At 45.9% G+C, this 26,464-nt stretch overlaps 1 protein-coding gene across 6 annotated transcripts in view; it reads right to left on the reverse strand.

Annotated features, from left to right (window-relative positions):
• SCUBE2 (signal peptide, CUB domain and EGF like domain containing 2) overlaps window positions 1–25,161 on the reverse strand; it is a 71,133-nt gene extending 45,972 nt beyond the window's left edge. For 5 of the 6 annotated variants that reach the window (XR_009520392.1, XM_060018462.1, XM_060018461.1 and 2 more), the window contains exons 1-7: window positions 24,933–25,161; window positions 23,615–23,737; window positions 17,159–17,284; window positions 12,768–12,902; window positions 7,561–7,686; window positions 5,071–5,187; window positions 4,250–4,339 (exon numbers count right to left, since the gene is read on the reverse strand). Coding sequence is in view for 5 of the 6 variants with exons in the window: in XM_060018462.1 (XP_059874445.1) it covers window positions 4,250–4,339; window positions 5,071–5,187; window positions 7,561–7,686; window positions 12,768–12,902; window positions 17,159–17,284; window positions 23,615–23,737; window positions 24,933–25,053 (838 nt within the window). In the remaining variant the exon portion in view is untranslated. The remainder of the gene's footprint in view (window positions 1–4,249; window positions 4,340–5,070; window positions 5,188–7,560; window positions 7,687–12,767; window positions 12,903–17,158; window positions 17,285–23,614; window positions 23,738–24,932) is intronic. The other variant, XM_060018460.1, reaches the window with a different exon arrangement.
• Between the last annotated feature and the right edge of the window lie 1,303 nt (window positions 25,162–26,464).

Here is a 26,464-nt window from a genome sequence, read left to right on the forward strand (position 1 = left end):
CCAATGACTTCCTCCTGGCAACTGCCAAGTAACTCAGATTAGAAGTTTACCTTTCCTTGAAAGGAGAAAGACCGGTCATAGTTACATGAAAAAGCAGCCGCAGTTGTTAAATCATATCTATAGAGATGAAGAATAACAAGCTAATGGCCTTCTATTTCTGTATATTATGCATGAATTCCAAGTAATACACAAATGCTATTCAACATTCATTCAACGGTTAGCACTTAGGCATCCAGAAACTGATTTTACATCCATAGCTACCTCTGTAAAGCCTTGGGGGCAGGGGGGGGGGCAGTAAACTTAATTCTGATTAAATATGACAGATAGAACATGTATGTTTATCTCTGTTTCCTCACCAAAACTCATTAAAATGAGAGTAAATAAATTTTTTAAAGTATAAATCCTTAAGGAAAAATAAAAGACAATAGATGAAAGATGTCAAATCTTCTGGAAGTGGCATGTCAATGGAGGAACAGTAACTGGCATAGCAGAAAGTTAAACCCTAGCAGTGGGGCTTCCCTGGTGGTGCAGTGGTTAAGAATCTGCCTGCCAATGCTGGGGACACGGATTTGAACCCTGGTCTGGGAAGATCCCACATGCCGCGGAGCAACTATGCCCGTGTGCCACAACTACCGAGCCTGAGATCTAGAGCCCGCGAGCCACAACTACTGAGCCCATGTGCCACAACTGCTGAAGCCCACGCACTCTAGAGCCCATGCTCCACAGCAAGAGAAGCCACTGCAACAAGTAGCCTGAGCACCACAACAAAGAGTAGCTCCTGCTTGCCACAACTAGAGAAAGCCTGCACGCAGCAACAAAGACCCAACATAGCCAAAAATAAATAAAAATAAAATAATTAAATTTATTTTTTAAAAAAAACCTAGCAGTCTGCAGAGTGATGCCAAGTGGTAAGCTCATCTGAGCCACAGAATCCCAGAGAGGCTCAGGAACTGGAGGTACTAAAGTTAGTCTAGAGGCAGAGGTGAGGACGGAGTTAAAAATAGGAAGATTGATTGAGAGCCTGTATAACAGATAGGCTCCCAGATCCCCATCTTAATTCCACAGCCCACAGCACATCCCTATTTGGACTAAAGCAGATAAATTTCTTCTCTGGAAAAGGGCACCAGTAACAGCAGAGGAGGTGCTGTCAGGTGAAAGTCTATACTGTGAAAAGAGAGATCTCAAACTTTCACCCCCTCTGCACTCCAGTTCCCAGGACACTGGCAGCCAAGTCTAAATCCCCTCAGCAGGAGACTGAAGGATTCCTCTCCAGCCAAACTGACCGGCCCAAGGGAAAAGACCTATAGATTCTGGCATTTGAAGATCTCCAAATGAAATGATTAAGCCACTGCCTAGTCAACCAAGCATAAAGCCCACCAGCTGATAGAATATCCAACTGGCTTTTCAATATTCCACTATTAAATAAGAAAAGTCAGCCAAGGATCACCAGACATTTCAGGAAAGCCTCTAGTATGAAATAAATACACCAAATCAAACAAACAAGGGAAAAGGAACCTGAGGGAAGCAAAGATAATACAGGGAACAACAGAGAAGTTAGAAAATCTTATCATTAATTTCCTCAGGGAGGTAAGAAAAGCATCCATGAAATAAGAACAGGTTCCTACAACAAAAGACCAAAGTAAAATTCTTAAAAAATTAAAATATGAAAGCTGAAATTTAAAAAGAACCCTATAGAAGGATTAGAAGAAAAAAATGAAAGATCTCCTAGAAAGTAGAACAAAAATATCAAGAAGAGAAAAAAGAAGAAAATTTGAGGAGCAATCCAGGAATTACAACAGCCAGCTAATAGGAGTCCCGGAGAGAAAGAGAAAAGTGAAGAAAGTTATCAAAAGAAAAATTTCTCGGAACCAGGGGATGCGAATGTCCCTCTTGAAAAGGCCTACTCAGTGCTCAGAATAACAAGTGGGACAAATCCCACAGTGTGGACATCGTTGTGAAATTTCAGATCACCAGGGACAAAAGGAGACCCTGAGAACATCCAGAGAGAAGCTCTCGTAGGTTCCATACAAAGAATCAAGACTAAAAGTGACTTAGACTTCTTGAAAGAACACTGAATGCTCAAAACGATAGAGCGCTATTTAAAACTCTGATGGAATATTTTTCCCAACTTTGAATTCTATCCTGAGGCAAATTCTCAAGAAAGGGTGAAGGGAGACTATAAAGGCATTTTCAGGTATGCAAAGTTTTTAAAAAATCTATATCTACCCATGTAAACTAACAAAAGAGAAGACATGGGATCCACCAAAACAGGAGCATGGGGAAGGGAATTCCCAGGCTGTGGCTCAGGGATAGGCCAGGATGACAGAGGTGCAGCTGGCCCAGGATTCAGGCCCTGCTAGAGCAGGGTGGAAGCCTCAGAAGGGACTTTTTAAGAAGAAAATAGAATTGATAAGTTATCTGCTGTATCTGAACATATTGTAAAGGTTTTAGAGCTCCACCAGAAATTTGCAAAAAAAATTGGTAAGAGGTACTAAGAAAACTAAGCAAACAAAGAAAACATAATCATAGCACATTACATGACTCAGGGGTGAATCATATTTAGATATTCATAATATGTAAATTGTGAAACTATATTAAGGATATGGGGGAAGGGGACAGAAGGGAGATATAACTTATTCTTCTGTGGTAGGAAGTCAAAAGCTAATATCTAAAACTGACACATCAAGGGAATTCCCCGGCGGTCCGGTGATTAAGACTCCGCACTCTCATTGTCGAGGGCACGGGTTCAATCCCTGGTCGGGGAACTAAGATCCAACAAGCCGTGCGGTTCGGCCAAGAAAAACAAAAACAAAACAAAACAAATAAAACCTGACACATCAAGAAATAACTGTAGGACTTCCCTGGTGGTGCAGTGGTTAAGAATCTGCCTGCCAATGCAGGGGACACAGGTTCGAGCCCTGGTCTGGGAAGATCCCACATGCCGCAGAGCAACTAAGCCCGTGTGCCACAACTACTGAGTCTGCACTCTAGAGCCTGTGAGCCACAACTACTGAGCCCGTGTGCCACAACTACAGAAGCCCGTGTGCCTAGAGCCTGTGCTCTGCAACAAGAGAAGCCACCGCAACGAGAAGCCTGCACACCGCAACGAAGAGCAGCCCCCACTCGCTGCAACTAGAGAAAAATCCGCACACAGCAACGAAGACCCAACGCAGCCAAAAATAAATAAATAAATTTATAAAAAAAGAAATAACTGTATACACTTCCCTTTTCAGAAACATGTGGGAGGGGGAGTCAGGAGAAGAAGAAACAACTAGAATTGAAAATTGTGGCCCCTGGCAAATGGCTAGTTAGGAGACAGGGAAATGATATATTGCTTTACAAGCTTAATAGTGCTAATTAAGTTTTTAAGGTTTTTATATTATTCATATGCACTATTTTAAGGCAATTAAAAATAATAATTTTAATAGGGCAGAAAAGAGCTCAGAAATGTCACCTGCCTGGTAACCAATGGCTGCTTAATATCTTACCTGACTATTAAATCCAGAAGCTATCGAAAGATCAGTTTTGTTGAGGCCAGGCTGAGCTTTCTCCAGAATAATAACGTCAAATGATCTGATGCCCACCCTCACAGCCACCGCTGAACGTCTGCAGTCACCTCCAGCTCCAGCAGACCGGCTGCCAGACCTTCCTGTGTCCCCCAGCCAAGTGCCACTCTTCTCCATTCATCTCTTCTGCCATTAACATGGGCTGAGTCCAAAATAGAAGACTCAGTGGACAAAAACCCAGCCAAATTGCCATATGCCAAATAGGGGCTGCCCAAAATGCCTCTCTCGTCACAGTTACTCAGAGGGTGGGTGGTCTGACATGCACTGACCACCCACTAAGTCCCAGACAGCGGACTCTGGGCACTTTTGCATATTATTGTCTTAACTGAGCTTCCTGATAACCCTAAGAGGTCAACTGTATTACATCCATTTTAGAGGAAGACCAGGACACAGCGGCTCGGGACAGTTTGCCCAAGTCTCAGCGCAAGTCTCAGCAGCGTTATGACGCTAACCCAGTTATTCTGATGGCTGGGCCGGCGCTCTTCCCACAATACCAGGGGTCCTGGATGGTGACTAAGCAATAGCAGTGAGTGGAGAGCAGACACACCCTGGCTGGACAGGAGCTGCTGACTCTAATTCAGCTGGTCTGAGGGCACATGGGCCCCAGGCTCAGGCCTGATGCAGTAAGTTGGGGAGGGAAAGGGACAACGTCACTGGCGGGGGAGGGTGGATGAGGCGCCTACCCATGAGTAGCCGCCGTTTCACCCGTTTATCCCCATCTGCCATGGATGTGGCATTGCTCTCCATCACCTCCAGGGCAGCGTCCTCTCGCTCTGCAAGAGATGCAAACAGCACAGTTCTCAGACTAAATGAGTCAGATTGTTCATCCCCTGCACAACCACTTCAGTGGAAATCCCAGACATGAGAACAATGTGAGAAATGTGACTCTGTTCATTCAATAAAAATATGTTGTAATGAGGCTCTGTGTTAAATGGCCTCAGAGCCTTAATAGACATTAAATATGGAAAAGACTTTTTAATTCTACTGTACTAACCAGAGACCTTGGGGAACGCAAGCTTCAGATTCACTCCAGAACCCTCAGTCCAGGACAAAGAGAATCTTGGATTGGGGAACATCTGAAATGGAGCTAGCAAAGGACACGCCATGAAGGGCAGGACAGGCAGGCATCCCACCAGAAATATGCAACCCTGGCTCCTGCTGATGGCAAAGGCCACCTGTCATCATGAACAGCTAGCTTTAACTTTGCGTTGCCCTGGCCTTTTGGGATGTGCTGTTCCGATCTTCAGAATACCAGCTTCAGGAGCAGCCTAATCCAGGAGAGGAAAAAGGGCTTTCCAAGGTCTCACAGGGAGAAAGGGGCCCCCGGTCCAGGCCTAGACTACTTCCACGGCCACATGTGAGGCAGCATGGGACATGCTTGAGGGCATGTGCACTGGAAACACCCTGCCTCTAGTACTAAACAATATTAATCGTTAGGGTTAGGGCTGGGGTGGGGCGAGCAGGCTGGGGAAGACCCTAACCCAGTGTTGGGGTCACCATTCACCAAGGCAGCTCCTTCCATCCGTGTGCATCTTGTACTGGGGATGGCAGCTACACTCTGGGCCTGCAGCAGTGTCCTCACAGGAGTGATGGCATCCGCCGTTTCCATGGTTACAGGTCACTGAGAGGAAAAAGAATCAAACCATAAAGCACGGAGGTTTCCACAACTGGGACTGTACTTGCTCCCGAAGAACTCTGATTTTCATTCAGGAAGTATTCGAGCACCTAGCATGTGCTAGGAATTGTGCATAAAAGAGAGAACCTTGACTCAGACCACGTCCCTGTCTATATCAACAGGTAGTCACGATATGACTTGTAGAAATGATTAATGACAGATTTAGAGCAACGTTATACAGAAAGATAGACATGGGAAGGTCAGGGGAGATTTTTCACTATTTAAAGGAAATTATACCAAAAGATTCCAAACTAGTGCTTTGCTCTATCACGAGAAGTACTAGGGCATTTGGAAATGCTATAACACTTAATATCTGGAACAGATAATATTTAATTTGTATGTATATGTTAGGCTTTCTCTCATCAGATTCCATGTGGATTAGTTAAAAGGGAGGGTAATCAGAGGAAATGATGACTCTTTGCACACAGTTAATGCAACATTAACCAATAATTACAAAGCTTATGTATGAACACATTGATGGCAAGCCAAGGGGGAAAAAAAAAACAACTACAAAACTATCTATTCATCAAACTCAACAGTGGTTACCTCTGGCAAAGGAAATGGCAAAGGAAAAGGGGGAAATGTTATATGTTTCTTTGGACTGTTTGAATTCTTACACAACCATTTTTAATTTTCTAATTTAAAAGAACTAAAAACATATTTGCACTGTGAGAAAAAACTGTTCTGTGACTATAGCTGTGTAAAAATTGTGTACGCATATCAACAACAAAATAGGAATAGGAAAAAGCAAAACAACTGATTGTGTGGTGGAATTCTGGATTCTTTCTTTATTATATCCTCAAGTTTTATAATATCTGAATATAATCTTATAATATTATTTGAGCAGTGATACCTTCAAAACGTTTTAAGTTTTTAAAAGTAAGTTTTCAGGTATTCTACTGGCTCCCAAAAAGCTGTAAAATGCTGAGTCTCACTCCACAGGTGGCTCTCCTGTGAAGACCTGGGTCCTCCTTTTGAAGACAGCTGGAGCCAGCCCCACTTTTAGGGGCCCTGTGAGGCTGTCAGAACCTGTTGTTGGTGACGGTGGCATCAGCCCTGGTTTGTCAGGCTTTGAGGTTGCACTCTGGTTTGCGATGGAGACAACAGAGAGGAGTCTCTCACCGACAAAACTGCCTCTCCTTCTCTTAACCACTGAGGTCTGCTCACTGTAAACAACCATCCCCAGCAAACTGCAGGCGTCTTCTAGAGGGTCCATGACTTTGGGAAGAGTTCCTACAGGGAAACCCTCCGTGTCTCCTCTGGCGTAAATAGTGGTTTAGAAGCACCTTTAATGGCTGGTTGTTTCCTATTATCCATTGGAGCTATTATTGTGTTTCCTCATTGTGTGGCAGCTGCGTCTGGACTGTGTACACCATTCATTGACTCATCCATTAAACAAATGTGGATTGAGCACATCCAGGGGAAGACTGAGAGGCAAAAATAAGACAAGATCCCTGACTTGGTGGGGCTCGTAGTTGGGGAGACAGACACATAAATTCAACTCCAGATTCAACCCAATCGTGTGGTTGAATCAAACACACGATTCAACCCCAGAGTGCCACGTGCTATCATCAAGGAATAAACAGCGCTATGGGAGCCAAAATACAAACTGGCTGCCTTGTCCGAGGCCATCGGGGAAGGCTTCCGACGTTATGTATCATGGTGACCAGGAGCACAAGCCTTACAGTTAGGCAGGCCTACGTGTGAATCCTACATTTGCCACTTACTTCCTGTGTGACCCTGTAGCTTTACCTTCTCCACGATTTTCTCCACTTAGCTCATCAGGTGGTGACTGTAAGAATTAAATGCAACGTGGCACCTCTTTAGACAAGGCTTTGCACATAATAAATGCTCCCCCAAAGTAGCTATTATCTTTATCATGATTAGAAGTTAGGCAGGATATGAAAAATTGAGTGAGAATTCACCAAGCTAGGAAGGAAGGAAGGCTTAGAAAAGCCTTGGAGGCATGAAAGAATGGGGGCTTTCTCCAAAAGCCAGGAGTCTGGTGTCTAGAGAAAGGAGGCTGACGAGGCTTGTATAAGAAGCAGGCACCAGGTACCAAAGAGCTGCCAGATGAGGAAATTTGACTCTATTCTATGGGAACAGAGAGACCTGGCCCCCAACATTCACACTCCTTACTCCTGAGTGCTATTTCCTTCCGACTGGTTCTTTTAGAAAACATCATTTCCCTTCCCTACAGGAGATTACCCTCAATATCTCACGTGACTGCCTTCCCTGATGTTTCTGATGCTGGGCTGCACAAGACAACCTCTGGGGTAGGATGGTTCCCAGCACAGCTGTGTGCCAGTCTGTACTTACAGGTGCAGTCTCTCTGGTTCTTGGCCAGCTCAAAACCAGGCCTGCACTCGCAGGCAACGCTGCCCCTCGGGGCCTCCTTGCAGATGTGACTACAGCCGTGATTCTTATTCATGCAGCTCAGACCCTCTGCAAAACAGCAGCACGCAGCCAGTGACCAGGTTGCAACAGAATCCTGACCCCGGGAGTGAGGCAAGGGTCTGGGGGGTGGGCCACAGACCTGCCTGCCTGGGTGTCCATCAGTCCCATGTTTTAAAAGAATACATCACTCAAATCAAGCCAGGTCAACAGAGATATGAAAACTTTCTTATGTCACCCAAGAGATAGGATGTTTCAATTCCCCAAAAGAGGCAGGAGCTCTCCCAATACACTGAAAAGAAAGTACCCACCAGGAGGGAATTCCCTGGTGGTCCAGTGGGTAGGACTCTGAGCTTTCACTGCCGAGGGCCCGGGTTGAGTCCCTGGTCGGGAAACTAAGATCCCGCATGGCATGGCCAAAAAAAAATTTAAAAAAATAAAGCAAGAAAGTACCCACCAGGAGCTCTCTGTTAGGTGTGGAATCAGAACCTGTGGACCCCAGGAACATGTCCTCAGACTCTTATCTCTGCCATGTTGTTACCCATGCTGATCAAGAATACAAACAGAAAAGGAGAACCTCTCTACAAAAATCTGAAGATAGACTGATGAAGATTCCCAACCTTTTCACATACTCTTGAAGATGACTTTCAGAAAATTTCAACCCTCCACTCTACCCCCACCAAATCCACACTTTGAAGGTGACTGAGACTACTGTATCTCAGCATCACCCCATGGACACCTGCCCAGGGACCTCTCTTATGTGACCACCTTCAGTTAGTCCCTGGGCCCTCCCTCAGTGGGCTTGGAACACAACAGCAGAGAGAACAGAGAGAGACCTCATATATGTGGTTTCCTTTAGCTGCTGTAAAATCCTTCTCAGGTATACTGTAATTTTCATTAGGCCCGATCTTGTGGTAACTGTGGTAGGAAACAGGGTTATTTTCCTGGATGGTTTAACATGCATCTAAATGACGGGGTCATAGAAAAGTAGACACCTGTGTGGTTTGCCACCATCAGGCCTCTTCTCAGTACCAATCCTTTAGGGGGCTCTGCCGCCTCCCAGCACTCTGAAGGAACTGTTATCAAACCCAAGAGTAATCTCAAAACCTCTCCTTGGTTTGTACAACATTAATAAGTGCGTCTTCATGGGATGCTTCTTTGCATTTGTGCAATGTTAACTCTAAAACATCTTTAAGAGTAGGGATTTTGTTATTGATTCTCCACTAACAAGACATTTTCTAATACTGGAAGTGGCACTATTTTAACTGAGTACAAAAAGCTTTCATTCAGCTTCGCTAGGATCCAATACTGTTCCGTATTGTGCCCCTAAAACCTTAGCCAATTGGTTCTAATGAAGTCAAAAGTCATTTCTCTCCAGTTCTCACCATGGGGTCGTTGATCTGTGCTTAACTGGAATGATTGTTTTAATACAAACAGATGTCATTCCTATTCCAAAAGACAGAACAACAGTTAATACATCCCATATTCTCTTAAAACTATCTTGTTTTTTATCTGACAGTTACAAGCTGTTTGAACTCCACCACTCAATCTGCTGGAAGTTGCTGGGATTCATTCACCCGTGCCAAGGGCTGCTGTCAATTAACACAGAAAGAAGCTTGCACGGGGTCAGTGGAAAGCTCTCTTTGCTCTGGCTGGTGACTTCTGAAGGCGTTATTTGCTCCCAGTAATAAGATGGCACAAAAGGTAAGAGCTGCCTCCAGAAGCAGTGTCCTGTTCCCCTAGGAAGGCCCAGCAAGCATTACCTTTGTTCTTGGATCAGCAGAACATTTGAAGTAATAGGGCCCAGGAGCACCTAAGGGTAAACGTAACAGTGCCCAAGAAAAGGCAGCAGTAACACCTGTGAGGTACACTCCTAAACAGGTCAGCTGCTTCTTCCTCTTCTTCTTTTTCTTTTTCTTTCTGTTTACAGGTCTGTTCAGACATTTGCAAAGTGACCTTTACTGCCTCAGAGCAATCCATTTACACAAGAGATATTTTGTAAGAACTGACTGTGTGCCAGATACCATGGGGATACAAAGAAGTTGCCCCCTGATGTCATATCCTATCAAGCAAGACCTAAAGTTACCAGGAGACATCGGAGGTTTAAATGGCTCTGGAAATGCTAAGGGCTTTTTAAGAGTTGACCCCAAAGCTTTTCACAGTCCCCTGGCTCAAAACAAGGTCACTGCTAGGGGTGGCAGATGGATCTGGTCCAAACTGGGAGGCCCAGCTATGGTTCTGGCTCCCCCAGAAACTGCCCTGGCAGTCCTGTTTCGGGTCGTTAGTTCACCAGGAAGGAAACAGCTCAGAAATGTGAGAAATATCCCATTCTGGTGGTCCCCAGGCTCAGGGTCTCACTGAAGAATATTTCTGGAAACCAAATAGAAGTATGCCTTGCAAATAGGGCAAGAAAAGGGGGAAACAGCCTCTGCTGAGAGCACAGCCTCTTCCTCACTAACCTGACACCTTCCTTACTACTCTAAAAAGGCAGCAGTGCAAACATCTAAAAATACTCTCGGAGCGGACAAAACAAAAAAGGAATGCTCATTTTGAGAGCCTGAGCTCCCATGAATAGGCACAAAGGCAGGCTGGGGTGGTGTGTCTCCCTCTAGCCTACCCTCATTACATGGGTGAAAACACACAGTCTCTTTATCAGAGCTTTGGGGTCTCTAAGGATGAAAAAAACACAATAGCTTGAGTTTCTCTCAGAATCAGCTATTAAGATCCCCTATATTAAAGAACATTTAGTAAATAATTATTAAAAACAACAACAGCTACACTAGAAAATACTAGCTTTACCTTCTAGTGTTTACCTTCTTTCAACCATCTTCAGAGAATCAGCTATGGGTTTTAACATCTATTTTAATACAGTTTCTAAGGGTTTAATGTGCACATCAAGGAGGAAACCCTACAGGAACACTGTTTACAGATGGCTCTATTTGAAGAGTTAAAACCCTAGGATGGAAGGGGGCAGCTGCAGACTGCTCCAATCTGCTGGCTCACGCTGCCGTGAATTTGCCCAGCAATCGGGTTGAAACACAACAGAAAATCACAGAGTGCTTCCAGACCACAACTCAAATTCTTGTATTTTGGTTTATAGCTCCAGACAAATATGCTCATTTTAAATACTCTTCAGGGGTTCTAAGAATGTCTGAATTGTAGAAAATTTAGAAAACACAAATTGCGGAAAGGAGCTGCTCTTGTATTTACTCCTGGTGTGAGGAGCCCGTGTCTGTAATCAGTCTGGGGGGCTTGGAGCCTTGTCCAGTCTGGGACAGGAGAAAGGGGCTGAGCCACTGCTCTGGAAGAGCGAGGGTAAGAGGTGGTCTTAATCACCGAGAGTGGCTTCGTGAGTGGTGGGACCCGTACGGGGGGTGTTCAAGCCCTGGCTTGACCTACAGGGCGCCACCCCCCTCCCCACCGCCTGAAGAGAAAGCCAGAGTGACTTTCCAGGAAGCAGCTTTGAGCAACCAAAAGGGAGAGGCCCTGAGATCCAGATCATTCGTGCTGCTGGCATCTTAGTTCAGCCTCTGACCAGAGGCAGAGCTCACCCAAGAGTCCAGAGAACCCCCGGCAGGAAAGTGAAAATGAAACCTAACTGCTACTTAATCAAGGGCCACACATCTGCATGGGATAAGAGATCCACCTGATTAGGGTTGGAGTCTATGACCACCCAGCTTCCACACTGACAATGAGCAGGCTTGGGTAATAAAAGCATCCGACTCCCCATTTCTCTGACCCTTCTTCTTAGTACCCAGACAGGCCTTCTGGTTAGGGATAAGAAAGGGGCCATCGTTCTTGGAAAATGAGGCAAAAATCATCTTCCACAAAGAAACCCTTGAAAAATCACTAAAACCACCACGATTAAAACAATAAATCTATAAATCTACAAATAGTAGAAGAACTGAAAATCACCACATTCTTAAGTTATGAGGATGAATACGCAGCACATGCCAAAAGGAGTTAATAGTCTAGGATTTGGGGCACTTCCCTTAAAAACAGGCACCGGCAACCTTGGGAGACATAAAGCCAAGAAAATGTGGTTCTCTGGGGACTTCCCTGGTGGCACAGTGGTTAAGAATCCACCTGCCAATGCAGGGGACACAGGTTCGAGCCCTGGTCTGGGAAGATCCCACATGCTGCGGAGCAACTAAGCCCGTGCGCCACAGCTACTGAGCCTGTGCTCTAGAGCCCGCGAGCCACAACTACTGAGCCCGTGAGCCACAACTACTGAGCCCACGAGCCACAACTACTGAAGCCTGTGCACCTAGAGCCCATGTTCCGCAACAAGAGAAGCCACCGCAATGAGAAGCCCGCACACCGCAACAAAGAGTAGCCCCTGCTCACCACAACTAGAGAAAGCCTGTGCGCAGCAACAAAGACCCAATGCAGCCGAAAATAAATAAATAAATAGAATTTTTTTTAAAAATGTGGTTCTTTGGCTTAAGAAAGAGCAGAGAATTAAAAGCACATCACTGAGTTCAAAGTGGCTGATGGGCCACAGGTACTTAATTCCTCTCCCTCCTGAGAATCCACTGAACTAATAGAAGAATAAAGTAGGTATAAACTCAACGCAGAGAGAACGAGCCATCAGAGGAGAAGAATTTTCTGCAAATTTATGGAGGAATGGTAAATGACAACATGGGTGAAGAAAACCATAGTATAGAGACCCCTAGTCTGGGGAGGGGGTTCACCTGCCCCCTGGAATCCCAGAAGCTCAGAGTTCAAAAACGCAAAACACAGGGAATGCCGGGTCTTGCTGAAAACAGGGCAATTCACTGAGTCTCCCAAGGAAGGCTCCAGCCCCTCCTTCCCCAAAAAACGTGCTGTGGTTTCCAGCACCTTTCTGAAAAACTGGGCAGATCATCCATTGCATTTCTAGTCATGTTTGAAATGTACTCCATTTAGAGATTAGAATCAGAGAATGTGAGAGTTTGAAGAGACCTCAGAGCTCACCCAGTCCAACCCACTTTTTTAGCAGGGTGAGAAAGGTGCAGCTAAAATAACCTGCCCACTTGTCCTCAGGCCTCCAGGCTTTCTAAACTCCGTGCTTCCCTCTAGAGCCTTTGAGGATGGGGGTGGGGGATTCTCAGATGTGACCCTGCCCCCTGCCCCCAGCCGAGCAGAGCTACCTTCTGAGCGGTGAATGCACGTGTGCTGATTGTCACTCAGGAAAAAGCCCTCCTTGCAGCGGCACTCGTAGCTTCCCATGACGTTGACACAGGTGTGCTGGCAGCCGCCATTGTTCTCCAGGCACTCGTCCACATCTGGAGGGGGAGAAGGCTTAGCCTTTGCTTTTGTGACTGCTTCACACACCGCCCCACCCACCACCACCCTGCCCCGGCAGCCCAGGGGCTCCTGCTAAGCAGAGACGAGGTCTCTCGTCAGGTCCTTGCATCACAGAAGCTCTCAGAACTGAAGTCAGTGGGGCCGCAGGTAATTAACCCAGCCCTCATGGGTCTAGAGCTCCCTTAAACAGGCCCTCCACCTGGACACCTGGATAATCAGTTCAGTAAGTATTTATTGAACACCTTCTCTTTCCTAAGCACAGTGCTAGAGGAGACAATAAAACACAGATGCGTAAGATCAAATTCCTTTGCCCTGGAGCATCTCCTTCAGCAGAGGGAAAGAGACAACTGTACAAGTAATTGTGAGATAAGGTAAATGGTGGTACAAAGGAAAGAAGTCACCTCTGGTTGTGGGTATCGGGATGGGTTTTATGGAAAAGCTGATGAAGGTATGAGCTCTGCAGTGTTTCTTCAATTTTAAATCAGGAGAAGGGATTCTAGGCAAAAGAAAGGGTGTGAGCATAGTACGAAGGCTGGGAGACACAGAGCATGTTCAGATAACACAGTGTTATTCAATTGGGCTGAAGCACAGTACATGCAGGGAAGTTACAGGAGACAGAGCTGGGAAGATAGACTGGGTCACACTGCAGAGGACCTTGAATAGCAAAGAAGTTCCTGCTTCATTTGAGAGGCAACTGGGAACCCCTGGAGCAGGGTGACATGGTCAGCCCCTCGTGTTGGGAAGGATAAGGCAGCAGCTGAGGGAAGGACACAGGGAAGGGGAAGAATTGAAAGCCTGGAAGTCCAGCTTCACACGTTTGCCTGAAATAGCCATGGCTGGCGCTAGTAGGGGACCGGACCTGGGGCCTGGCAGTGCGGATGCCTAGGATGGAAGAAATAGAAGGGGACTGTGGATAAGCTGCCATGTGGACATGGGGTGAGGTGGCTGAGAAACATGGGGAAGACCAGTGCTGGGTACAGAATTGGGTGTGGAGATGTGGTTGGTCCCCAGCAGGGCAGGGAGGTAGTAAGTGTGAGATGCTGACATTCAGGGCTAGCTCCAACAGGCTGTGGGAAGCCTGAGCCTGGTGTAAAGACAGCTTTGAAAACCACTTACTTGTGGTGTCCAGCAGGGAGGGAGGGAGCCTTGCCCCAGTGCTATGCCCCCAGGGCGAGGTTAGGGGACCTTCCTTCCACTGTGTCACATACTACCTTGTGCGCGGCTCCATCAATACACTTACCACCGTGCATTTTCAAAATCTTTTTTTTTTAAATTGTACCTTTTGACTCCTCAACATCTTTTACTTATGCATCTCCACTAGACTGCAAACTCCTTGAGGACAGATTTTTTTTAAATTTAGCATAGCCCTGGAACCTGCAGGCACATATTAACTCTTCAATGCATGAACAAACAAGCAGGAGAGCACAGCATCACCAGAGTTAAAGAAGAGGAAACTTCTAGAAAAATCTCAGACATGACAGAAGCTCAAGGAGAAGGCTGATGTAAAAGCAATTTATTTTCTCTAGCCCTGACGTCCCACGTACCTGTCACTGGCTCCTGGGGGCATCCGTAACAAGCACATTCACACTTAGATATCTGTTATCTGGTTTCAAGCTTCAGATTTTACAGTCATCCGTCCTCCCACACTACCCAGCAGATGCCTTGCTAAACTGATGGGACTTAAGCCATCCCCTGAAGCCTAACAGACTTGCCCTTCTCTGTGCCAAAGGGTGAAGGGAGCACATTCCAGAGGGTGAGATGTGCTGGATCACACCTGGCCCCGCTGTTCCACAGCGAGGCCTGGGGTGAGCAGGAGAGATGTTTCCCTGAACACCAAATCCTGGCCTGGTTCTAAGTAAAGGTGTGCTCCCCTCTGAGCTGCACCGCCCCATCCCGTGTTTAACCCACTATTCCTTTTCGCCAAAGCAATTAGAAATGAATCAAGTTGGGTGACGCACTCTGACTGAATTAATACAAAAGTTCACGTGTACAAATGTGTATCACTAGGCTGGTGAGTTTCTGCAGAATGTAAAACAGTGTTTTACAACCCTGTCTGCATGTTAGAACCCTGATGTCCGGACCCCACCTCCTAAGACACTGATCTAACTAGCCTTGGATGAGACCTGGACAGTGGTGTCATTTTAAACTTCTCAAGTGATGCCAGTGTGCTACAGGACCTAGTAGCTATGTTGTGCTCCCAGACATTCAATAAATAGAAGCTGAATTCAGGTGGGCTGAGCTGTGTGGAAGAGCTGCATTTTGTGTTTCAGGCTCACAGGCACCCAGGATCTCCGAGCACTCTGGGTCGAGTGCCAGAGCTAAGTGGTGTTTGTACTCTGCATATCCTGGCTAATATATCGGCGGCTAATTGTGCGGTCAGGGGGCGGGGGAGAGGTAAGGGTCATCCCAAAGAACACAGGAAACTGTCCCTCCTAAAAAATTTAGGCCCTGAGCTCCTTTCCTGTCACAAAATGCTTCTGCTCTTTCAAGTCCAAATGGCAGCTACGTCTCTATGTGTGCTGGTCCTGCTGTTCTCAATGTACCACTGTATTTTCTCATGCCTTCCTTTTCATAGAATCCTCAGCCCCTTCAGATATACTCGGTGGATATACTCAGGGTTTTTCTCCAAGGCAGACCCTTGCTACCAAACCCACAAAGAGACCCCAAAGAGGGGAAACGGAGATACTCTGCTGAAATACCTGTGTTAGCAGCCAGGCCAGGAAGGACTTGGGGCCTCAGGCCTTTACTCCAAACCACCCCCACCCAAGCTGGCCCAGGTCCTTAACTCTTGGAAGTGTCCACTTTTTGTTCTTAGGAAGCTCATACTTCCTCCAAGCTGTGGGTTTGGGCACAACTGTGATGACTGGGTCTTCCATCAAATACAAATCCTCAAAATGCCATTGGCTAATCAAAGGGAAATGAGTGATTTCCCCTAGAAAGTGGTTTAAAAAAAAAAAACCACACTGTATGCTTCTCAACAAATTACACACTAAAAGTGATTTTTTTTTCTAAAGTTTTTAATTAATCTCAATTTATTGATGCTCTCAGGATTGTCTCTCTAATGTGTCTTTTTGTGGTGCTAATGGCCTAGAAAGTCTGCAGAGGGGTTAGTGACTCCCCAGCCCTCAATCAATTCTTCCTGATAGCTGCAGGCTTAGAAGGCCAAGCGGTCTGACCAGTGCTTGACCTCTCACACAGGGCTCAGACAGGAAGGGACAGAGTCTACATCAGGATGGGGCTCCAGGTGACATGATACAGGTCATATCAGGGCTTAGTCCCAAATACTCTCCTTCCCCAACACGAAAAATACAAGTTCTGCCTGTACTCACTTAGTGACTTTTATGCTGATCTCAAAGCATTTGATCAAGTGGCCATTCCCACTGCACAGCAAGAGAGCATCTGAATAGCTGTCCCCACAGAGCCAGGGCCTGGCTCAAGCTGCTCCTTGGTTAGCCAAGTGGATATAAGTGGGTCAACCACATGAAGGATCATCAGTGTCAAAGGAATCTGATGGCATCTGGGTCCCATGTCCTCCTGTACCACTGCTAACACCAGTCTTAAAGTGCAAACAGACCACAAACACTTGCCTTCCAGGTGTGCTGCATCTTCTAAGACCATCCAACATTCAACCCTATCCAACTGCTTGCTAATTTTAAATTCTGTTTTATTCCTGGCATAAGGAACCAATGTAAACAATACTCTTTGCAGTCCCTAACTCACTGAAACTCCAACAGATGTTTCTGGTTTGTGGAATACTAGGAGGATGTTAATGGAAGGTTTCTACTTGAATTTCTCTCTCTTTTAAGAAAAAACAGGAGGGTCTACCTGGCTGAGATCCAAGCACACATGTGGAATCTTCAGGACAAGTAGTTTTACATGATTCTGGAAGAGAGACACTTACCATTGAAGAAATGGTTATGAGTCAAGACCCTTTTAACACAAGACCAAAGATCTTAAAGGTAACAAGTCAATGCCAGAAAATCAATAAGTAGTAATGTCAATGTCCACCCACCTCCTAGGACTAATGGAGGATTTATATTATGAATGATCACATAAAAACTAAAATACTTAACCTGGTTTTCTATCAGCGAGTGTGATTTCTAGGGAGCCAGAAAACAAAGGTCTCTGATCCCATTTCTCTTTTAATGAGTATGTTTTTGTCAAAGAAAAGAAAGGGGTGGAGGTGCCGGAGGGTAGGTAAAGGAGAATTACCGTTGCCAACTGTTTTCCTTACCAAGACAATTATGACCGTCATGAGCCAACATGAAGCCATCAAAACAAGTGCAGCGATAATTGCCGGGAATGTTCAAACAGTCATGGACACAGCCTCCATTGAGTTCATTTTCACATTCATCAATATCTGAGGAGTAAAAGAGAAGTAAACCACACAAGCACTATTTCTTTAGTGTGGAGAAATATGCATTTACCTTTTAATCAGCCATCCCACATCTAGCAATCTCCAACAACAGAAAAATAAATATGCATAAGGTTATTTGCTGCAGCATTTGTAATTACAAAATATTGGAAATGACCTAAATGCCCATGCACAGCAAGCAGTTGAAGAATTAAGGTACATTTACTTGGTGGAATACTATGCAGCTGTTAAAAAGAAACAATGAGCTAGATCTCTACGAACTGATTTGGAGTGATTTCTAGAATATACTAATAAGTAAAAAAAAAATCAAAATGCAAAAGAGTATCTGTAGTATGTTATCTTCATGTAAAAAATAAGGAGGTACACGCACACACACACACACGAAATTCCAGCACGCTCTTTTTGCAGAACTTGACAAGCTTATCTTACAATTTATATGGAAATGCAAAAGACTCAGAAGAGGGAAAACAATTTTGAAAAAAGGAGAACAGATTTGGAGGATTTTCACTTACTATAAAGCTACAGTTATCAAGACAGTGTGTGGTAACAGGCATAGAGGCAGACAAACAGATCACTGGAACAGAATCAGAGTCCAGAAATAAACCCTTATATTTATGGTCACTTGATTTTAGACAAAAGTGCTAAGGCAATTTATTGGAAGAAATGATAGTCTTTTTAACAAATGGTGCTGAGACAGTTGGATATCCATATGCAAAAAAGGTTGATTTAGGCCCTTAACTCAGACCATACACAAAAATCACAAAATGCATCAGAGACCTAAATGTAAGAGCTAAAACTAGAAAGCTTTTAAGAGAAAATATAAAACTTTCATGAGAAAATCTTTGAGACCTTGGGTTAGGTAAAGATTTTTTAGATACAACACCAGATACAACACCAAACACACAATCCATAAATCTAAAAATTAATAAATTAGACTTTGTGAAAATTTAAAACTTTTGTACTTCAAAAGGCATTAAGAAAATGAAGAGAAGTCACAAATTGGTAGAAAATATCTGCAAATCACATACCTTATAAAGGGCTTATAAAGAACTCTTACAATTCAATAAGAAGACAAAAAACCCAACTTTAGAATGGGCAAGAGATTTGAATCAACATTTTACCACAGACAGTATACTAATGGCTAATAAGCACATGAAAAAAATGTACATCATTAATTATTTGAGAAATTATAATTATAATCACAATGAGATACCATTTCACACTCCCTAGAACAGTTATAATAAAAAAGACAGACAATGACAAATGTTGACAAGGATGTAGAGAAATGGGAAACCTCATACACTGCTGATGGTAATATGACATAATCACTTTGGAAAGTTCCCTGGCAGTTCGTTAAAAGGTTAAACACAAACTTACCGTATGACCCAGAAATTCTACTCCTAGGTATGTATCAAGAGAAATGCAAAATCATGTCTACACAAAGACTTGCAGGTGAATATCCTTGGCAGCATTTTTATTTATAATAGCCCAAAAGTAGAAACAACCCAAATGTCCATGAAATACTAGTTAACAATAAAAAGGAATGAAATACCAGTACAGGATGCAACATGGATGAACCTCAAAAACATTATGCTAAGTGAAAGAAGCCAAACACAAAAGACCATAATGTATGATTTCATTTATATGAAATGTCCAGAAAAGGCAAATCTACAGAGACAGGAAATAGATTAGTGGTTGCCTGGAACTGGGGCTACGAACAGGGATCTTATTGTGATGAGGAAAATGCTTGAAAACTGTATTATGTGATGACTGCACAACTCAACTAATTTACCCAAAATCATTGATTTGTACACTGACTTAGAATTGGTGAATTTTATGGTATGTAAATTATAACTCAATAAAACAGTTAAAAAGAAAATACATATTTAGCTGCTTATTTGTGCAAAAGAAATACAGGAAGGATAAACCAGAAAGCACAGAGATTGGTGACCCATGGTGTGTGGGAGAAGGGGTGGAAATAAGGAGGAACGGGAACAGGAAAGGAATAGGAGGAAGGAGTCACACTTCTCTGAGTTTTTGAACAGCTGTGACTCTCAGAACCATGGTGATGTTTTACATACACACACATCAACCAGGAAACAAGAGTGAGGGTGACAAGAGGGATTAAAAAATGGAACACAGGGCTTCCCTGGCGGCGCAGTGGTTGAGAGTCCGCCTGCCGATGCAGGGGACACGGGTTCGTGCCCCAGTCCGGGAAGATCCCACATGCCGCGGAGCGCCTGGGCCCGTGAGCCATGGCCGCTGAGCCTGCGCGTCCGGAGCCTGTGCTCTGCAACGGGAGAGGCCACAACAGTGAGAGGCCTGCGTACCGCAAAAAAAAAAAAAAAGGAACACAGAGAGAAACAAATGAACCTAACTGTACTGTAAATGAGTAACACACCACACTGAAGGGGATGGGGAAGAAAAGTACTAGCCTAAGTATGTCTGAAAAATAGCTTGACTGGATGTTATAAGGCCAAATTCAAAAATAGTTGTATACAAATACTGTACCCTAATTATTAAATCCGTTTTACTCCCAGAATTATAGAGTAGTAATTCTGTAAATACTTTATGTGTATACTGGGATTGAACAAATAGGTGCATATATTGCAGATAATGAGAGCCAGGTTTCTCACTGTTGGAGAAAGAAGTTATGAATAAGCCAAGAGGGAGGTTAGAATGAATCCTGTGATACTGTTTTGGAATCTGAAGTATCAGTGTAACTCACTGTTTTTAATATATATATAGAAATGGATACAAGGAATAAATATAGATAAGTGTGTATGTGTGGGTTAGTATACATACATATATTTCCTAGCTCTGTCCACTGAGAGGGCCTAGGAGGAATGACATCCCAGTAACAATGAAAACACCAAGCATCCAGATCTTGGTTTCTATACATCATTTTCCAATAAAAGGAAAACCAGTGCTCCCGGAGAAGTAATTGATTCCAGGGCTGGGGAGGGGAAAATACAGGTTGAGGCTGGAGCATTTTGTGGTACCAGAAAATTAGGAATTTCTCAAAAAAGGATGGAGGCATGTCAACAGGACACAGGAGACCATGTGAAGGAGCTCCCAATGGCTAAAGCTGGAACAACTTGAGCCAAAAATAAATAACCATATAATTAAATAAACACCCGTTGAGTCCATACTGGCATAAATACATAAACACATAAATCAATACATAAATAAATGGGGGAGGAGGGACAGATCTTCCTTACAGAAGAATCCCAATTAATAGACGTGTAAGGAACTAGAGAAATACAAAATTACCGAGAGTCACATATCACAGTAATAATTGTTGCAGGCAAGATCCACAGTTGGATGCTAAAATCAGCATAGGCTAAAAGCATCTGCCCCGATATATATATATATATATATATATATATATATATATATATATACATACACACTGAAAGGGGAAAAAATAGTAACTTTGTAGTGGAGAAACCCAGGATACACCATTTTAACCAGATGATCAAGATTAACATCACCTGTAGTGGGAATGTTGCCATCATGTGCCCCAGATGTGATGCACTGAAAAGCACACAATAGCGCTTCTGTAGCAGCTTTGCCGAAAGCTTCACTTTTGTATTACTACAAATGTGTAACCTCAATTTTATCGAGAGAAGACATAAGACATTCTCTTGTCGCGTCAGTTCCTACCATACTACTTCTTATCATGTGAAAACATAAGGCCAACAAAAGAACTGAACAGTACTCATCAATGTGTCACTGCCATGAAAGACCAGGAAAGACTGAGGAACTGTCACAGATTGGAAGAGACAAAGGAGACAACAGTTAAATGTAATGTGGGACTTTGAGTTGGATTCTGGAAGAAAAAAAATAGAAAAACTGTTAGGGAAAAACTGGTGACATTTGAGTAAGTCTATAGTTTAGTTAATAATATTGTGCCAGTGTTAATTTCCTGGTTTTGATACTGTACTATGGTTATATAAATTGTTAACATTAGGGTAAGATAAGTGACAGACATATGTGAAGAATTCTGCACTAGTTTTGCAAATTTTCTGAAGTCTAAAATTATTTCAAAATAAAAAGTAAAAAAAAAAAAAATACAAAGGCCAAGTCTAGATTCATCCCTGTTAAACCTGATTCAGTTCCTTAAACTGAGAAATAAGGACCATATAATTAATACTGACCACTGAAACATCCCCTCCCCAAAGTCTGGGATATAAGCAAAGATCATTTAGCATAAAACATCATGTACCTAAAGACACTTCTGAAGCACATTATTTTAAAAATACTTATTCAGGGCCCATACTTTCATTTTTCCAACATTTTGGCAGAAGAAATTTGTGGAGGATAAAATTCTGTTCACTCTGAGCAAACCAGTTCCCATCCTTGAACTTAAATAGGGGCAAGTGACTTCAGTGATAATCACAACACAAATGATACCACAGATTGGACCCAAGAGGCTTAAAAACTATTAAGCCAGGAAATACACATAAAAGTTACATCTTTGAATATCTGTATTTTTTAATCTTTGCAATCCCCATTTTCTTTCCTTTTCCTTCCTGGAAGAAAGTTACCATTTCTGGATCCCTGTACCAGAAATCCAAACTAAACAGGGTCATCCTTATTCACTAGGTTTATAAACACTACAAGTATTCAAAAAATCAAATCCTTCTTAACAGGGAGAATATATGCTCTCTGTTAATAGTGATTACCTGGGGATAAATAGGAAGGTCTTTACTTTTCTATTTTACACATTTTTGTATTTTTTGTATTGACTTTCTATAACAATAATCACATATTATTTTAAAACCAATTTAAAGGTAGAAAAGCAGCGATGCCAGTCAATCATTAATTATTTTAAACTAAATAGTAGGCTTTTCACTCTAAACTGTTAGCAATTCAATTTCTTATTTGTGATAAGCCAAACCCAACAGCTAAGAATAACCAAACTTTTGCCACTTGTCATTTAACATTATTTACTAAGTAAGTACTTTATCCAAAAGAAAACTTGGCATGGTTTCTACCCCCAGAGAGCATACAGTGACTGAAGGTCACAGTGAAAAAGTGAACATTTTTTTCCCCAAACAGGGTACCAACATGTGTGAATTCCAGTACTGTTAATAGAATATTTAATATGGTGAGGATGTGGTATGGAGGAACTGGCAGAGAGATGTTTCAGAGACAGTACTCTTTTGGCCTCCCATGATGCAGGGCAGATAGAGAGAGAGATGGCTGTCTGTCTCAGGGAAAATATGAGCCTGAAGAAACAGAAGGGCTTTATGGATGGACCACCAATTCCACTTGCTGCGAACCTGACCAGGAGCACGTCTCCTTTGATGGGAGAGGCAGGAGTTTTGCTCCTCCTGCACAAAGGAGACCATAAATTTATTAGGATTTCTCACCCAACCAAAGAGGGACACTAGGAGGCTGCGTGAACAGCAGAGACGTGGGGTCAGGGACAGAGCTAGAGTGGGGATCTGACTTTTTTTCACCTGCCGGCTAATTGTGTGATCATGCCCACGACCCCTTTCCCGATTCCCCTGAGCCTCAGTGTCCCCATCAGTAACACGAGGGAGAGGATTGGCTCAGAGCTCCCTGAAGAGCCCTGCCAGCTCCAACATGCCACAGTTTCCATGCCCCAAGCAGCCTCTTCCTATGAGAGTCCAGTCTGCAGCTAGTTCTCAATGGCAGAGTTTCTGACACTGAGCTGATCCTCCGTGGCCCAGAACACAAAATGGCAAAGTCCAGACTTCAGCCTCCCAGATCTGGAGCTCTAAGGGCTTAAAATATCCCTCCACACATCTTTCCAGGGCCAACTTGCAGCTCCAAATGAGGCAGGCTCCTGGTGCAGCTCTAAAGCTTGGCAGGTCACAATGCCAAACCACCCGAAGTCAAGGGCAAGATAGAGCCACCAGAACCTCAGGGGAGGGCAGGACTCTGGCACTCAGAGCAAGGATGCTGCCCCAGGGAGGTACAGGATCAGCACAGATCAGCCCTGTTCTGGCAAGCATGGCTCTCCTGATCAACATGGCTGCTGACTTTCTGCCCCCAAACTGAGTGGGACCAAAAGATACTAAAGCAGCGCTTTTCCTTTGCAGAAGCTAGACAAAAGGACATTTCAGAGCCAGATAAAACTGTATGATCAGCTCTCGGAAAGACCTGATGTTCCCTGTTTTTTAAGGATCTGACATGCAATTCAGAGAGTAGGTGATGTGACCCGGGGTGGCGGTGGGAGGGCTGCTGAAGCACTTTTACCAACACAAGCGGCCACGACAAGAACTGAGGAGGTAGGGAGCTTCCCCTGCTGGCCCACCCACTGCTGGTCCCCAAGTCACTTACCCTCACACTGCCTGCCCTCCCCTTGGTAGCCAGGCCTGCAGGAGCACTTGTAGGAGGTGGGTGTGTTCTGACACAGGGCATTGGTGTGGCAGTCGTCTAGCCCCTGGGCACACTCGTCCACATCTGCAAAAGAGCACAGCAGCTCCTGATATGGTGCCCCGAGCCCCGGTGACCTGGCCTTGGCCCCTCTCTAGCATCATCTCCCACCAGCCCATCCCACTCACGCCTCGCCAGCTAAACTGCTTGGGAGCCCCTGGGATGAAGTGGACCATGTCCAGGCCCCTGTTTCCAGGCACAGCCTGTTCCCTCTGACTGGGATACCCTCTCCACTGGCCTTCACGACTCAGCTCAAACCCACCTCCTCTAGGAAGCCTGCCAGGACCCCAGAGTGTAGGTGAGTTGTCCCCCAGGATATGCTCACATATCACATTGTCACTGTTTTCCTGCCTCCCCATCTAGATGGTATCTTGATTACAGACTGGACCTGTGGCCCGGAGGCAAAGCACAGTACCTGGCACATGAGTAGGTGATGGTAAAGGCCTGCTGAAGGAAAGAGCAAGTTGGCAAAAATGCTCTGAAAACCGAGCAGAGTCTGTCAGCTTTCTCAGGGTTTGGGGTATGGGGGGAAAGCTCACCCTGGGCTCTGAGAACACCATCCTGAACCCTCAGACCATGCAGAGAGGTAATGGTGCCTGCCCCCCTTCACCCCTTCACCGCTGCCCACCCTCTCAACCTGGAAACCGGCCTTGGCAGAAGCCTTTCCTTGGCTGATACTCCTTCCAGGATGTTAATTAAAAACAAAAGAGTTTTGAAAGTATTCCAAGTCCAGTTAGTGCACAACGGGTATTCCCAGATTCTCAAGCAGCAGCTGTTCCACAGACAGAAAAATCCCTGGAGCCGACCCTGAAGCCCCCAGGACAGCTTCCCGGCCCCAGAAGAAAGGAGCACGGCTGCCATAACCTCACGCGGCCGGAGCCCTCAGTTTCCCCATCTCCGCAAGGAGACTCCAAAGCCCTGCTCCCCGCTCAGCCCGCGCGAGTCTGCCCAGCAGGCGCTCCCCGAGGATCAGGGCGGGAACTGTCATCAGCCCCGGGTCCGAGGCCGGGCCGCGCACTCAGGCCCTGGGCCTCTGGCCCGCGCGGTGGCAGCGCCTCTGCCTGGCCTGCGGGTGCGGCCCCAGGGGAAGGGGGGCCATGCGGAGCTCCGCAGCCGAGCCCCGGCCCCACTTGCCCCGGGCGCCCCGCGAGGGTCACGGGACCCCTTCTCGTCGCCCTCCCTGCCCGCCGTGCCAGGTGCGCCCCCGCGGCCGGACACTCACCCTCTGGCGGCCCCGTGGCGCGGCCCCAACCGGGCGGGACAGCCGCCGTCAGCAGCAGCGGTAGCAGCAGCGGCAGCAGCGCCCGGGCCGCCCAGGGGCAGCCAAGGCCCGCGACCCCCATGGAAGGCGCGGCGACTGCGGGCAGAGACTGCGGAGCGCGGGCGGCGAGCGCGGCGGCGGCTCCGGGAGGTGTGTGCGGGCGCCCTGCCCGCAGCGCTCTGACACCCCCGGCCCGGCCCCGCCCGGCCCCCGAGCCCCGGCCTCATTTTCACACAGTCCTCCCCGGGCCGCCCCTCCCGGCCCCCTCCCTTCCCCCTCCCGGCCGGGGCGGAGGGGGCGCGGCCGCAGTGGCCGGAGGACGGCTGTCAGCCTAGCGGGGTCGGGCCCGGCGGGCCGCGAGGCCCCCGCCGCGCAGGCCCCCGCCGCAAACCCGCTGCTCCCGCACCGCCGCGGCGCTGCGGCCCGCGGAGAGCCTCGTGCTCCGCCCGTTCGCGGCGTCCTCCAACTTGACCCGGTCCCTCTTGTGAAGACAAACAGCACTTCTAGCCTGAAATACTCGGACACGGGGCACCCAGAAAGTGTCCTGTGTAGCTCAGAGTCCTATAGTCCCCAAACCCCAAAACCACCTATGGGGCTTACCCATCTCTCCACTTAGGAGGGGGAATGTGGATGGAATGAAAGTGATTCCACAGACTTCGGATCCTCAGGAGAACTCAACGGAGAGGGTGAGCCCAGCTTCTCTGCTCACCTCAGCACACACTGTCTACACCCTTCTCCGTTCTGCCCAACCCGGGCCTTCTCTGATCCCCTGCCCCCAAGTCCTGGGAGGAGAGTGGCCCACTTGTCCCCCACTGGGGCACCGCTGAGACTGTCCCTCTGTGGCACAGTGCTGGGCCCATAAGCACAGCACAAAGTGTTCATTTCACTGAAAACCGGTTAAATGTATCTTCAGAGCAGCTTAAAGGTGAAGGAAAAGGGGGCCAGAATGTCAAGGGTGAGCCACCAGGGACAAGACAGCCCAACATGGGCACAGGTGGTATCTACGACCACCTGAACTCATAAACATCAGGTATGGCCAGCTGCAGATACAGGCAGTGCTTGTCACCTGGCCCTCCAAGCAAGACATCCTTATAAGGGAACACACCTGCACAGGGCCTTCCCACACCACCCTAGGCACAGGTGACTGGAGCCAACCACACGCAGCATCAGCATCACTCCAGGAACGAAGGTAGTAGCAATTCTCAGATGCAACAAAACACCATACTCAGGGATTTTAATGTTCATTGTTTGAGCGTCTCTGTATTTATTAAATTTTCTCCTGTGAATATATGCACACATATATGTATGTATGTATGTGTATATATATTCATTCCTTTGATAATCAGAAAAAAATAAACATCACAAAAAATCCACACCGAGCTCATGCACAAAAACATGTCTTCCTAGGGTCCAGCACCCTCTCAGAGCTCCCCACTCTGCACCACTCCTCGGCTGCCCCTGCCCCTCCCGTCCCCACGGCACCCAGGCTGAGA

Source organism: Delphinus delphis, chromosome 8 (genome assembly GCF_949987515.2).
Source record: "Delphinus delphis chromosome 8, mDelDel1.2, whole genome shotgun sequence".
Taxonomy (NCBI): domain Eukaryota; kingdom Metazoa; phylum Chordata; class Mammalia; order Artiodactyla; family Delphinidae; genus Delphinus; species Delphinus delphis.